The sequence below is a fragment of the Camelus bactrianus genome, chromosome 11 (assembly GCF_048773025.1).
Source record: "Camelus bactrianus isolate YW-2024 breed Bactrian camel chromosome 11, ASM4877302v1, whole genome shotgun sequence".
NCBI classification, from domain to species: Eukaryota; Metazoa; Chordata; class Mammalia; order Artiodactyla; family Camelidae; genus Camelus; species Camelus bactrianus.
In genome coordinates, this window is record NC_133549.1 from 45842621 (window position 1) to 45856936 (window position 14316).

The following is a 14316-nucleotide window of genomic DNA, read 5'->3' on the forward strand; positions in this document are numbered from 1 at the left end:
ATTTAAATTGGAGGGGGCGGCTCATTTTTAAAAATCTCCTACAATGGGTTGAACAGGTAATCTCCAGGGTTCCTTTTTTATTTATGAGTCTATACTAAGCAGAATAAGAAAAATGTTAAAACCTGGTGCAGCATGTGCAGTACATTCTGTTCTCTTTCTTTAGCAATAATATCTTCAGCAGTTTCAGAAAGACTAGTGATATCAAACCAAGATTCAAAGCTGTAAGAGAAAAAAAGTATTACAAGTTAACCTATCACGTAAGTCAGTTATAATGACATGACATGTTTTGCATTTTTAACTGTATATTAACCTGTATATTATGAAGCAGATTATTTTCTTAAAGGGAACATTTTTCCTGATTCATAAATACATTATCTTAAAGTAGAATGAACAGCAAATAAACATTAAGGTATATTTTTTCTTTTTTAAGGGCAGACTGCCACCTGCAGCACCTCATCTGGACCTGTCTGGAATCTTGGAAGCTTAACCAACCTAGGTTCTCCTACAAATGGACCCTTGAGAGCTTATCTGGAGGTTCTAACAGGGGAGTGCTGCTTCTTGTATACCCTAAACTGAAGAAGGGTCCTCCTCTATTAGGAAAGATCACCCTCTTACACCAAGTGTGAAGCTTCAGGAAAGATGCACATGTACCATGGGAGGAAAGGGATACCCAACTAGCCAGCCACATCAGCTGAATCAACCCTACCAATCAATGGGGTGACAGATTTCACAGCCAGATCGACCTTACATCTTAAGGTACATATTCTATGAAACATTTTACTGAAGTTATAGAAATGAAAACTGTGAAAGCCAAGGCCATATGATCTCTCTCTTTAGGTAAAAATATGACCCACTACAATCAACGTTTTTAAAATTCAACATATAAGTAACCCAATAATGATATCTGTTAATATCCTTAGTTCTTCACAATGTAAAAAACAACAACAAAACCCCACACCTATTAAAATGAGTGATTAAATACAAGCATGTCTTACAGTCTATAATAAGTAACACTTTATTGCCAGAAATTCAATTGGGAAAAATACTAGTAACATTAATGAGGTAGTTAGACCAGATATTCCCAAACTCTAATCACCTGAGGCACATTTTATAAATTCAGATTCTCAGCTCCTACCTCAGTGTTCTAACTCAGCAGAAATGCACAGGACCTGGAAATCTTGTCTTTCAATAAATATTCCCTAAAACAGTCTGGCTTGGGCTAACTTTGGTGACCAGAGGTAGAAAACATTTTCAAAATAAAACAGTTTAAAAAGATATTTTCCTATATAAAATTAACTTTCTTCTGTCACTGATGCCAAATTAAGTATAAGCAATTATTTTGCCCTCCTGATTCTGATATTTCTGTCATAATTAGTTTTAATTTCTGGTAAGATTATTTACTCTTCCATTCTGAGCATACTAATAATTTTCAAAAACTATTTTTCTATTTTGGTTTTTATGATATAAGCTAAGATTCAAACAGTTTCTAGAATAAAAAGCATCAGGGTGATACTGGGAGACCCTGGTTGTATTTTTGACTCTGACATTAACTAGTTATATTTTTAATAACTTTACACTGGGTTTTCTTATGTTTGAGACGGGATACATTCAACATCTTTTATCTCTTGTTTGTGGGAATAAAATGAGAAAATTCCAACTGAAACTGTTTCACAAAGTTAAAGAGCCACATAAAAATATTTGAAGGTAGCATTCAACGGTTTTTCTTTAATCAACACAAATAAGAACTTGTAATAATCTTTCCTTTATCTCCTTTAATAATTTGTGTCAGGACTAGAACATATACAGGCAAGGGGAATTGGGAGGTGGTTAAAAGGTACAAACTTCCAATTACAAGATAATAAACACTAGGGATGTAATGTACAACATGATGACTATAGTTAACACTGCTTATGATATATAGGAGGGTTGTTAAAAGAGTAGATCCTAAGTGTTCTCACCACAAGAAGGTAAGTTTTTTCTTTTTATTGCATCTATTTGAGATAGATTTAACAAAACATACTATAGTAATCACTTCACAATATATGTAAATCAATCATGCTGTACACCTTAAATTTATACAGTTTATATATGTCAATTCTTTTTCAATAAAACTGGAAAAAAGAAAAATAAAAAGAACAGAACATATAATATATACCACAAAGTTGCCAAAAGCTATCATTTTAATCCAGGTACCTAGAAGAAATTAATTTTAACTATGAGCAGATTTTGAGAAGGTTGGAAAACCACAGAAAATAATTAAATAACTGGCTTACTCACCTTTTCAAGTCATCAAAGACATCTGGCAACAAAAAGTTTAGCAATGACCAAAGCTCTGATAAATTGTTTTGTAAAGGAGTACCAGTCAAAAGAAGTTTGTTATCCGCATTGAATCGTTTCAACTCCCTGATCAGACGGCACTTCATGTTCTTAATCCTGTGTCCTTCATCTACTATTAAGTATTTCCAATAGCAATGCTAGAAAAGGAATTCATGGAAATATTTTTATATGATGCTCCCACAATTTTTCCTAAAAATAAAATCTCTTTACTAGGAATGTATGTTCATTTTTATCAAATGGTATTTCTGCACCTATTGAGATGATGTTTTCCTCTGATCTACTAAAAGAATAAACTAATTTCCTAAAATTAATATGTACTTATGTTCTTGAAATAGACCTCACTTCGCCCTAAACTAATAATTAAAGTCTACCCAGTCTTATGTATTTAAGATTTCACCATTCACATTCTTTAATCAAAGCAGTTTGTAATTCTCCTTTCTAATGCTTTGTCAAGTATTAGTGTTATCCTAGAGTCCTAAAAAATAACTGAAATACTAATATAGTTCTATATATTCTGAAACATTAAATAGCATTAGAGTTTTCACTCTTGAGGCCCCATCTGAGACTGACACTCTTTAATCTGATGGTGTTTTCAACTTCTTACATAGTTATTGGTTGTTTAGGTTTCCCTTTCTTCTGGAGCTAATTTTAATAATTTACATTTTTGAAGAGAGCCATCCATTTACTGCCATGAAAATTGTTTTAACTTCTCATTTTAATCTCTCTTTTATTTCGATCAGGCAAGCTTAAAGTTGATCTAGCTTATAGTGTAAAAAAAGAGAAATATACACTATTTCTGGGGAATATAAATACCAAACTGGAAAGAGAAGGTATCCTTGGATAATAGGATTGGCAAATTGGGGGAAGAGTATGAAAAGGGGCCATCTTTTACATTTTATGTTATATATTCACAGCTGAATGGAAAAGAGAAAATTTTAAAATAATGTTATGACTTCTTTAATTAAAAAAAACTTGGAACTTCTTTTTCAGATAATACGGCAAACGAATCAAACAGCTTGAGTAATTTCTCCCAATAGGACATCTACATTAAAAAAACAAACAAAATAAAAAACATCTTTCATAAATGAATAGGCAAAAGAGAAGATCCAATGGAACAACAATAAGGAATTTGAAAAATGAAATAGTAAATGGACTCAGATACTTCTCCCATTCAGGAATAGGAATCCTGCACCCCAAATGCCATCAACCCCTAAAGCTAGGATCCTTGAAATAATATAAGCTCAGTGAAAGGGAACATTACAGAAATTCTAGCCACTTATAAATGTAACTGACAAAAAAGTTTGTTTCAATATGGGCTGGGGATGGAAAGCAAAATATTAGAAAGGTCTTCATGTTTTATTATTTAGTAGAAAACAGGTGTTTTAATAAACAAGGTAAAGTCTTACCCTATGCATACATTATACCTATATGCTAACAATAGTTATTCTCAGGTAGAATTACAAATACTTTTAAGTATTTCTGTAAGCTACTTTTTTCTACAAGTAGTATCTATTACTTTACTGTGAAGAAATAACTGCAAATCATATTCCAAAATTCTACCACCACACAAGTAAAATTTGATGTACAGCTGCCTCTTAACACAAGGTTTGAACTGTATGCGTCCACTTACGTGCAAATTTTTTTCAACAGTGAAAACTACCTATCGTACAACATGATTCACAAGTTGAATCCATAGATCTGGAAATTGTGGATATGGAGGGGCAGCTATAAAATATATGCAGATTTTAAACTGTACATAAGGTTGACACCCCAACCCATGTTGTTCAACATTCAACTGTATGGGTCAGAGAGAAAAATAAAGCAGTAAAAAACTGTATGTGAAGTAGGTGAAGCAGTGAGGAAGAAGTTCAAAACACCAAAAACTAAACTGATAGAGGCAATGAGAGGTCAGTTTTCCAACTGCATTGTAATTTGGGCACTAATAAATAAGTAGTTATAATACAAAAAACAGATATGGGAATGTTACATCCTAGTAGATTCATAAGATAGCAAAAACATAACTTCTTCATATATTCTATCAATTAAAATTAAACAGATAAGTAAGTTCTATACATGAAAAGAATAAGTCAGAGATTATCTGTAATACATTCACAGATTAAGTCTATGTTTGGCTGATTCTAACACATTTAAAATGGTGTTATGGCTATAGACAGTGCCAAAGGCTTTAATTTTCTTGTTAGAGACTACAATCTTCATCTCAATCTGTTAATATAAACCTCCAGTTTCTAAAAGAATATGCACAATACAATCTATTGCTTCCACCTGAAAAAAAAATTCAACAAATGCTACTGGATGGTTAGAAAGAGTTATGAATTAAAAAAAATGTGATTTACGGATTACAAAGAATCAAATGAAGACCATTTGTACCTGTAATGCATTTCGGTCTCTCATGGCTATTTCAAATGAAGTGATCACAACAGGATGAATCTGCAGAGTCCCTTTCCGTTTGTGAATATGCTTTACCAGTTTTCGACGTTCTTGCTGGGCCCCATGATATAACATAGTAGGAATCTAAAAGGTTTTATGTTAATTTGTAACAAACTTTAGAGAAAAATGTAAATAACAACGATTTGGAAAATATAAAATTAATCATTTTTGAGAGAAAAAATATAATTTAACCCAAGATTAGTCCCATTTTTCTATAACAAAATGAGTCAATCAATTCTAATAAATTACTGGGCTACTATGGGAGAATAAAAAAGTCATAAAAACAAATTAAGTATAGGTAAGGAAGATGGCAAAGTTATTTCTGGAATATGTATTTCTCATAAGGCAAGGATGTGGCTAAAACACATATATATGGAAGGAAAACACCATTATAAGGATGAACAGAATTAAAAAATAAATTCTGCCTAGGTCTGTCTCAGGTAAATCAAATTTTTCAATGCACTAAATAAAAGTCATCCAGGGATATTCTTGGCAAGATGTCCAAGATTACTGACACCCATTCTTCTATATAAAAGTAGGTATTGCTGAGATTGAAAGGTAAGTCATATAAGATTCAGTGCTTAAACAGAAATCAATATAATTATAGTAAGAAATCTGTAATTCAGGTAACAAAACAAAAATTTATAATGATAATATATTTAACAAAAGGAAACTTCTTACTTCTGGTGTAAATCTTTGGAATTCAGCCATCCAGTTAGGAAGTGTAGATAAAGGGCCACAGACGAGGAATGGTCCAGGTACTCCTCTCTGAATCATCAGTGCAATTGTAGCAATGCACTGAACTGTCTTTCCCAATCCCATTTCATCTGCTAAAATGCCATTAATTCCATTTTCCCAAAGCATCTGGACAAAATAATATACACTGTATTTAAATGTTAATATAAACACCTGTCAAATTAGCAAGATTCTTTCTTCTTTTACTTATGATGAGACTGATATAGTCACAGTTTAAGTTATATTAACATGGGAAGTCGGTTATCAAAGCCATAAAAATGTTGGTAGCCTTGAATAACATAATTTTTCACTTCTGAAAATTTACTCTGGGGAAATAAATCAGAAAATAAATATTTACACAGAGATGTTTCTTTTATATATAATAGTGAAACATGAAAGGAATAACTCAAGTTGTGTTATACTAATAGGTTATTATATAGAAGTGAACCAATGTCTTATTTAAAATTGGGGATTCATTACCCTGAGCCATTCCATGCCTTCCACTTGGTACCATCGCATCACTCCTCCCGTGAAGTGTTTTGGTTGCTGAAAGGGTACTGGCTGTCCATTACATTTCCGAACTGGGTCAAAAAAGAATTTAGTATTTTGCCTAACCGTTTGAGATAATCTATCTTTAATTATGCTATTTGAATCCTTGTTTTTCTGAAGATCTTCTACACAGAGATTAGAAGAGGAGCTTTCATTCTGTAAAGAAAAAAGTTTAATTAGAAGTTTAATATGTAATAATGCTACCACCCTCCGTTAAACAGAAAATGTAACTACTAATCATATTGTTCAATCCTATAATCACTGAGTAATAAGAAAAAAAACCATTATGTTGACTAAAACCCCAAAGTTACTTCCATTCCCCAACAAATGCAAAGCCACTGAAAAAAATTTTTTTTCTGAAAATAACTCTTACAAATAATAGGTGCACACTTCTGAAATGACCTTTACAAATGTACATCCGTTTCAAATTTACCCAGGAATTTACCCAAGAAAAAACTGTCTTCTTAATAATTTCCTTCACCCATAGCAAAGGTAACAGATAATGCTATTAAAAAAAAAATTATTTTCAAGGAACATAAAAACATTTTTCACCTAAGTAATTACTTTGACTACAGAGAAAGGGGCAAAGTAAATATAGTTTAAAAACTCACTACATCAAACATAAGAGTGTCAGTTTATGTTTGTTGACAAAGCACCAACTTATGACCAATGACAGATTTTACTGGTTAGCTATATCCACAATTCCATTTTAAGAATGTGAAAACAAGGATTAAGTCAGTTCAAAGGGAAGTCTTATAAATGATAGGTCTTATAAATGATGCCACAACTGAATATTCAACTGGAAAAATATGAAACTTGAGTTTTACCATTCCATACATAAAATTTGTGATGAAATCATATACCTAAACATCAAACCCTGAACCATAAAGTTTTTAGAAGAAAACAGAATATCTTGATAACCTTGAGATGGACAGATATCTATAAAAGACAAAAAAGCACCAACCACCAAAAGAAAAAGTACTAAATTGGGCAATTACAAAATTTAAAATTTTCTGCTTATTAAAAGATACCATTAAGAAAATGAGTAGGCAAGACACAAACTGAAAGAAAATACAGTACACAGATCTGACACTGATAAGATTAAAGAACTCATATATCAACAAAAAGACAACCCAATAACTGGGCAAAATTATGAACAGAAACTTTACAAAACATACAAATAGCCATTACAAACATGAAAACAAACTCTACATTAGTATTTAAGAAAATACAAAATAAAACCACACAGGATTCATTTCGTATTACATATTATGGCTAAAATTAAAAAGACTAACAACATGAAATGCTGGCAATAATATGAACTGAAACCTTTATACACTGTCAGAGTAAAATGGTGTGTTCACTTTTTAAAAAGATTTGAACTTTCTTATAAAGTAGTTTAACTACATTTACCATATGACCCAGCAATTCTATTCCCAGGTATATCCAAACATGAAAATATGAAATATGAAAACACATCCACATAAAGATCTTTTACACAAATTATCCTAACAACTTCATTCATTGTCACAAACTGGAAATAATCCAAATGCCCACGAAGAGAATGGATAAAGAAATTACAATATTCAATGGAATACTACTCAGTAATAAAAAGAAACCAACTAGTAATAAACTTAATAACATAAATGATTATCAACAATGCTGACTGGAAAGTAGCACGAAATAAGAGAATACATATTTATACTTCATTTGTATGAAAACTAGATTGTGAGGGGGAGGAGATAGCTCAGTGGTAGAGTGCCTGCCTAGCATGCACAAGGTCCTAGGTTCAATCCCCACTAGCTCCACTTAAAAAAAATAAGTAAATAAATAAACCTAGGTACCTAAGAAAGAAAGAAAGAAAGAAAGAAAGAAAGAAAGAAAGAAAACTAGATTATGATGGAAGTTTAAGAAAAATAATCAGGCAAAACCAGTCTGTGGTAGAAGTCAAAAAAGCAGTTACCTTTTAGTTTGGGGTGAAGAAGTGACTGGAAAGGGATACAAAGGATCCTTATACCATAATGAAAAATTGATTTGGATGGTGGTCACACAGATGTATATATATATTTGTCAAAATTCATCAGAATGAACACAAGATCAGTATGTTTATTTATTGTTTATTTTACAACATGGTCAATTCCACAGTAAATTGTGGTAGTAGATTGGATTTTATCTTTAAAAATGCAACTAAATTATTTATTAAAATATGCTTAATCTTATTTACATTTAACATGGCTGGGTTATAACTGCATCATAAACCTTATACTGAATAAAGAATAAATCTTATAATTGTAGAGTCTTGGATAATACTCAGATAACAAGAAACCTCTCTACATAAAATGGGGCTGGCAGGGGAATACCAAGTCTTGATCAAGCCTTCCCAAACAGAGCCAAAGAAAATCTTTTAAGGCCAGGAACAAGATTGAAGTACTCCCCAGGGTTTCCACATACTATGGAATATATATATGTGGAGTGTATATATCCATATGGTTACAGTTACTTGCATAATTGCTAGATCCCAAAGACCCATAAATTAATATTCACACATTAAGAACATGCAGTAGAACATGATATATAAGAAAGAAGCACGTTAAGATAAAAAAGCAAATGGGTATATTTTTTTAAAGCTAAGATACAGGATAACTAGTGAGAAAAAAATGTACACTGGTGATTAAAAGAAAAGAGCCTAATGATCAGGGAAGCAAATTATGATTCCTAAATTTAATATCTATTATAAATCTCTTACCTCATTCTCCTTTTTACTTTTCTTAGCCACAGATAAAATTTCCTAGATCATTGAGAAAACAAAAACAAAGTAACAATGTATGTAGTTCACTCATTTATCTATTCAACAAACACTTACTCTTGTTCTGATTTCATGCTAGGAAATGGGAATAAGGCTCTCAAGGTAATTAAAATATAAAGGAATAAAACTGGTGGACCTCAGACAAAATTAAGCCTACAGTGTCTATGAAAATCTAAATACATTAGCAGCACTTAAAAATTGGGATATTTACTCCTGTATTTTCCAGTTTTTTTAAAATTGAAGTTTATCTGAATAAATCCAAATTCACACAGTCCTCCAGTACAGAGGTTAGCAAACTATAGCCTGTGGACCAACTCCAGCTGGCAACCTATTTATATAAATAACTAAATAAAGTTTAATTTAGAACAAAGTCAGGCTCTTTTGTTCAGTTTGTCTATGGCTGCAAAGTTCAGGGTTGGTTAGTTATCCACAAAACTACTCAAAGTAAAAAAACGTTTACAGAAAAAGTTCTAGAGTCAAGTTGTGGTTACTCCCGTTATTCAAGGATTTACTCCCAAATATTAGTCCCAACTTCAGCCCACTTTAGGCCTCTGGAGAGACATCTGAGTTTGTCTTTGCGTCTTGCTCAGAATTGCAAACACATTAAAAACACAGAATAAAAGTGTTCTGATTCTCAATTACTTACTAAATGCTAAGGGAAAGGAGACAAGCAATATATGAGTGTCCCTGGTAACTTAGGAGAGTATTATATGACATCAAATTATCTGGAAAAGTTATAATCAGGGCATAATCATTAAAGACAAAGTTAGGTAGGGGACATTTCAAGCAGAAAGAACAGCATGTGCAGAGGACAAGGGGTATGAAATAGTTGATACATTCAAGAAACTTTAAACGTATCTCAAATTTGAGATACACAGATGAATGACAAGATGTATAAGTGGCTGACAGCCACATAAATATATACAGTATAATGTTTCATATGTACATGTAAAGTATATAAGTATAGACATTCATATTCTAAGGTTGAAGGTATTTTATATAAAGAATGGATAGAAGAGTCGTCATTTAAAATGATTAGATAAGCTGAATCTTTTTGGAGAACAATTTGTGAATGAATCAAACAAACAATACCAACTATGAAGTATTCTTTTTAAAAATTAAACCTTCTAAACTCCTGAACCTGCTTACCTCCACATCCTTCACCACTCTTTCGTTTACAAACTGGAGCCAAATTTAAGTTTTTTGAACTTGCAGGGATCTTTCCTGCCTCTGGACATTTGTCAAAAGTTCTCTCTTCCTAGAACACTTCCCCATTATTTTCCCTGTAGCTCACTATTTCTCTATTAACCCACCCTCACTTTTAAATGATTTAACTTTTATCCCTTATGTCTCATCTTCCTCGATGAAACTTTTATGAACCTCATGCCTGAGTTAAGAGCCTTCTCTCTCTATACTCAAAAGCATTCATTTTTCCAATTATATTTGACTACTTACTTCTAAATAGTTCTCACTGGATATAGCCTAAGGCAAAGACAGTGATTCCCTTTCTTTACTAATCGATCTCATCAACTTAGAAGTTTGCCCATAGCAGATATGCCACACACATTTGATGAATTAAAATAACAGCTATGTAACAGATACATACTACTATATAAAATAGTATATAAAACAAGGACCTATTTTATAGCACTGGGAACTATATTCAATTTCTTACAATAAGCTATAATGGAAAAGAATTTGAAAATGTGTGTGTATATACAGATGTATTACTGAACTGCTTTGCTACACCCCTGAAACGAACATTGTAAATCACTACATGTCAATGAAAAATGAAAAATAAATAAAATAACAGCTATGTGCTTAGCTAAACTTCAATACTTGTCATTAATAGTGTTTTCCAAACTGCAGGCTGAGTGTATTCCATAATAAATTAAGTGGGTCCTAACTATTATTTTTAAATGGAAAAAAAGTGAAAATATCAAAGTATATCTCTACAGTAAAGCCAATATATTTTATACTTTATAAAGATGAAAAGTTTGAGTTTCAGGTAAAAGAAAAATGTAGCAGGTAAAAAGTTTAAAATTATTTAAAATATAAGAATAAGACGTTAAATTATGACTAAAGAATATTTAGGGTCTATCATAATTGAAGATGCTCTTTAATTAATTTCTATTTAATAAGGCACCAATAAGGTGAAAAAAGGATCTGGTTTTAGAAATGAATTTATGATTTTAGTTTCTTAATGGTCTTCAAACAAGGAACAAAGTTCTTAAGATATGGTTTTGAGGTTACAAAGAGTTATAATCATTTCTGATTAGGCCAAGCTCATGCTTCTTTAACAAACAGGAAGACGGTGCCATCTTCTTCCCTAAAACACTTATCTGGCTGAAAAGCCAGGTGAAGCAACAGTAATCAATACAGCTTTAATGTGGTTCAAAACCCACAGTAGGTTTTACTCAACATCAAATCTTATGGGCCCTTCCCCCTTTATTTTTACCTCTTTTGACATGACCTCTGAAATATTGTATGATTCATCTTCTCTTCCTCTTTTCTTTCTCATAACTATAAAAAAAGACCATTTTATTTTTGATAGTAATTAAAGCAAAAATATTAACATATATTCTTCAAAACTAGAAAAGGAAATTTACCTGTATTCTCCTCACTTGCACCCATGGAATTTTTACCCTACAAAACAAGGATTTAGACTATTATTTCCTTAAAGACTTCTATGGTATTACATGTTCAAAGGCGCTGATTAGGTAAATGTTCTTTCAAGTTGCACCAAATCCACAACTCTTCGCTATTATACTTACCAATATGTAACCTTTTTCTGTATTTCCCTACTATAACTTGTTTGTAACCACATCTCTCTCCCAAAGACCCTACTTCCTCAGTTTTCTTCCATGTAAGAGAAACTTCAAAATTAAACAGAGAAGGTATTTTTATTTTGAAATTTCCATGTATATCTTCTCTAACTGTATGTTTATGCTGAAGATATTCATTGGGCATGGTATGAAAGGAGTACTCATTTTCAGTACAACTTATAAGTTAAATACAACTGAAAACAGACATAAAAGAGAATACTGACTGAAAAAATATTAGTGAGGGGAGATAAGGGAAAGAAAGAGATGTCCAAAAATAAAGTTTCAAAATGAAAGCTGGAAAAGAAAAAGTAGACAACATGTATGAAAAATCAAAACAATGAAAAAATAAGGTAAATTTTAAAATAAAGTAAAAAATTTAAAGGATTAAAAAAGAAACTACCAGGAGGGGTGGGTATAGCTCAAGTGGTAGAGTGCATGCTTAGCATGCATACGGTCCTGGGTTCAGTCCCCCATACCTCCTCCAAAAATAAATAAATAAACCTAATTCAACCCCCTCCTCAAAAAAAAAAAAAAAAAAAGAAAAGAAAAGAAAATACCAAAAGAGACCAGGGAAATGGAGTAGGCAATATTTAACACTTTTTAGAACAAAGGGGAAAAAACCAAAACCTGGTATAAAAAGTTAGCTGGGTGAAAGTGAAGTTAGCCGGACTAAGTCCAAAGGTTGAAGTATAGTGAGTAAATGCTTAAGCCAGGAAAATTATCTTTAAGTAGGTATGTTCTTCAAAAACCCAAAATAAGTCCCTTGAATTCACAGCTTAGTCAAACATCAGTTTTCAATAACTGCTTTTTTTTGCAAAGTTATCTATTAGGTACTTAAATATCACCACTAACCACACTAAGAATCAAGTAACTGGACTTAAAAGATATCCTACCTATTTTTCCTATTGACATTTTGATATTTTCTAATAAAGGCAGTTTAGTATACAAGTGTGGGGTCTGAAACTAATCCTGGGTTCAAATCCTGGCATTACTATTTATTAGATATGTGACCTTTCTCATTCACGATTATGAATCTATAAAGTTGTGTTCTATAAAGTCACTGTGACTCCTGAATTAGTGAACACTGTGTCAGTGCATCTAGAAGAAATACAAGTTTAAGTTCCTGCAAACCAATGGTCACATCTTCAACAACTGATCAATACATAACCCTGTTTTATGTGTGTTGTTGTTTAAAAACATCTCACTTAAAATATATGCTGATTAACACTGAACTCAGGGCCAACAGCACTGTAACTCATACCTGAAGGAAGCATATCTAACACAAATATTTTCTCCATGAGGCACATCACAGCCTTCCTGCATTAGAAACACTAGACAGTAGTTCAGCACAATGTGGCTGACAGTCCTTTTCAACAGCAAATCACCAAAACCACAAAAATGCAAAAATCATGGCATTAAATAGGCCATGAAAAACTCTTGTTTATAAATAAGGCAGACTCCCTTGTCTGACCTCAGCTGGGAATGTGCATATTGGGAGACTCAAATTTTTTGCCATTCTGCACATGCAGATGTCTGTAAATGACCACAAAAACACAACTATTGATTTTGGGGTTACAAATAAATTTTAGCAAGTAGGCTAATTGGCAAAAACAGAATCTATAAATAAGGAGGATGGACTGCACTTTATCTCCTTGCATTAGCTTATTTGTATGTAAATGGCGGTAATAACAGTATTCCTACTTAACAGAGCTGCTTTGAGAATTAGGTAAAAACATGTAAAGCTTAGAACAATCCCTGACACATAGTAAGTACTCAATAAATGTTACCTTTCTTATTTCTCTTATTACTAGCACAAGTGTTGTTTGTACAATCCTTATCAATATGGCATTAAACAGCCTCATGTTAAAATATATTCCCAAAGAAGATCACATCTACAATTCAAGCTATCCCTAGTGAATGTTCTATCTGAGCTGCTATTATCATATGTATTATCTGTTTTAATTTTGGTTCCACTGCTGCAGATACAAATTGAGATTATTGTTAAGGCTGCAAGATGATGTGATAAGGTTGGAGGCATAAAAAAGTAATCATTACAGGCTCCAAAAGAGCTGGCCACTTATAAAATGCCTTGAGGTGTAAAATATTTGCAGATTTTTCCCAGGTAAGAAAGTAAAACTTTACTATTATGAAAAATAGTCCACAGGATAAGAAATTGAAGGGGTCATAGTTTAGCTCTTCTCCCACATCTAAAATACTGAGAAACAGATTTTATAGATTTGCATAGGAACAGTCAACAAAGATAGGTTATCAGATAAAGGTTAAAATTAAATACATAATCAATAGTCAAAAGAATTCAAAAGAATATCTTCAATATTTAAGGTAATGTATATATACAAAATATTCTAGCTTACTATATATTACCTTAGTAACTTTTAAAGATTCCTTTTTTCTCTCCAATTTCTCTTTCTTCTTCTGTTCCTGTTAAGATAATTTCTTCTTAATATCACAAATAGAAAATGCAAAGTATGAAAAGCACATCTCAAATAACTTAAGTTCACAATGAAGAAACTATAAAAATTTAAAAACAAGGAAGAACTTGCACTTCAAACCTTTACGGACTAACAGAGAGCAGATTGACCATCCTGCCTTAAGCAA

General features: G+C 32.0%; 1 protein-coding gene across 1 annotated transcript in view; it reads right to left on the reverse strand.

Annotated features, from left to right (window-relative positions):
• The window catches only part of HELLS (helicase, lymphoid specific), a 36427-nt gene that overhangs the window by 14136 nt on the left and 7975 nt on the right, over positions 1 to 14316 (reverse strand). The window contains exons 4-12 of the mRNA XM_010971193.3: positions 14083 to 14139; positions 11485 to 11521; positions 11334 to 11398; positions 8816 to 8857; positions 6001 to 6225; positions 5467 to 5649; positions 4726 to 4869; positions 2278 to 2474; positions 123 to 219 (exon numbers count right to left, since the gene is read on the reverse strand). Of these exons, the coding sequence (XP_010969495.2) occupies positions 123 to 219; positions 2278 to 2474; positions 4726 to 4869; positions 5467 to 5649; positions 6001 to 6225; positions 8816 to 8857; positions 11334 to 11398; positions 11485 to 11521; positions 14083 to 14139 (1047 nt within the window). The remainder of the gene's footprint in view (positions 1 to 122; positions 220 to 2277; positions 2475 to 4725; positions 4870 to 5466; positions 5650 to 6000; positions 6226 to 8815; positions 8858 to 11333; positions 11399 to 11484; positions 11522 to 14082; positions 14140 to 14316) is intronic.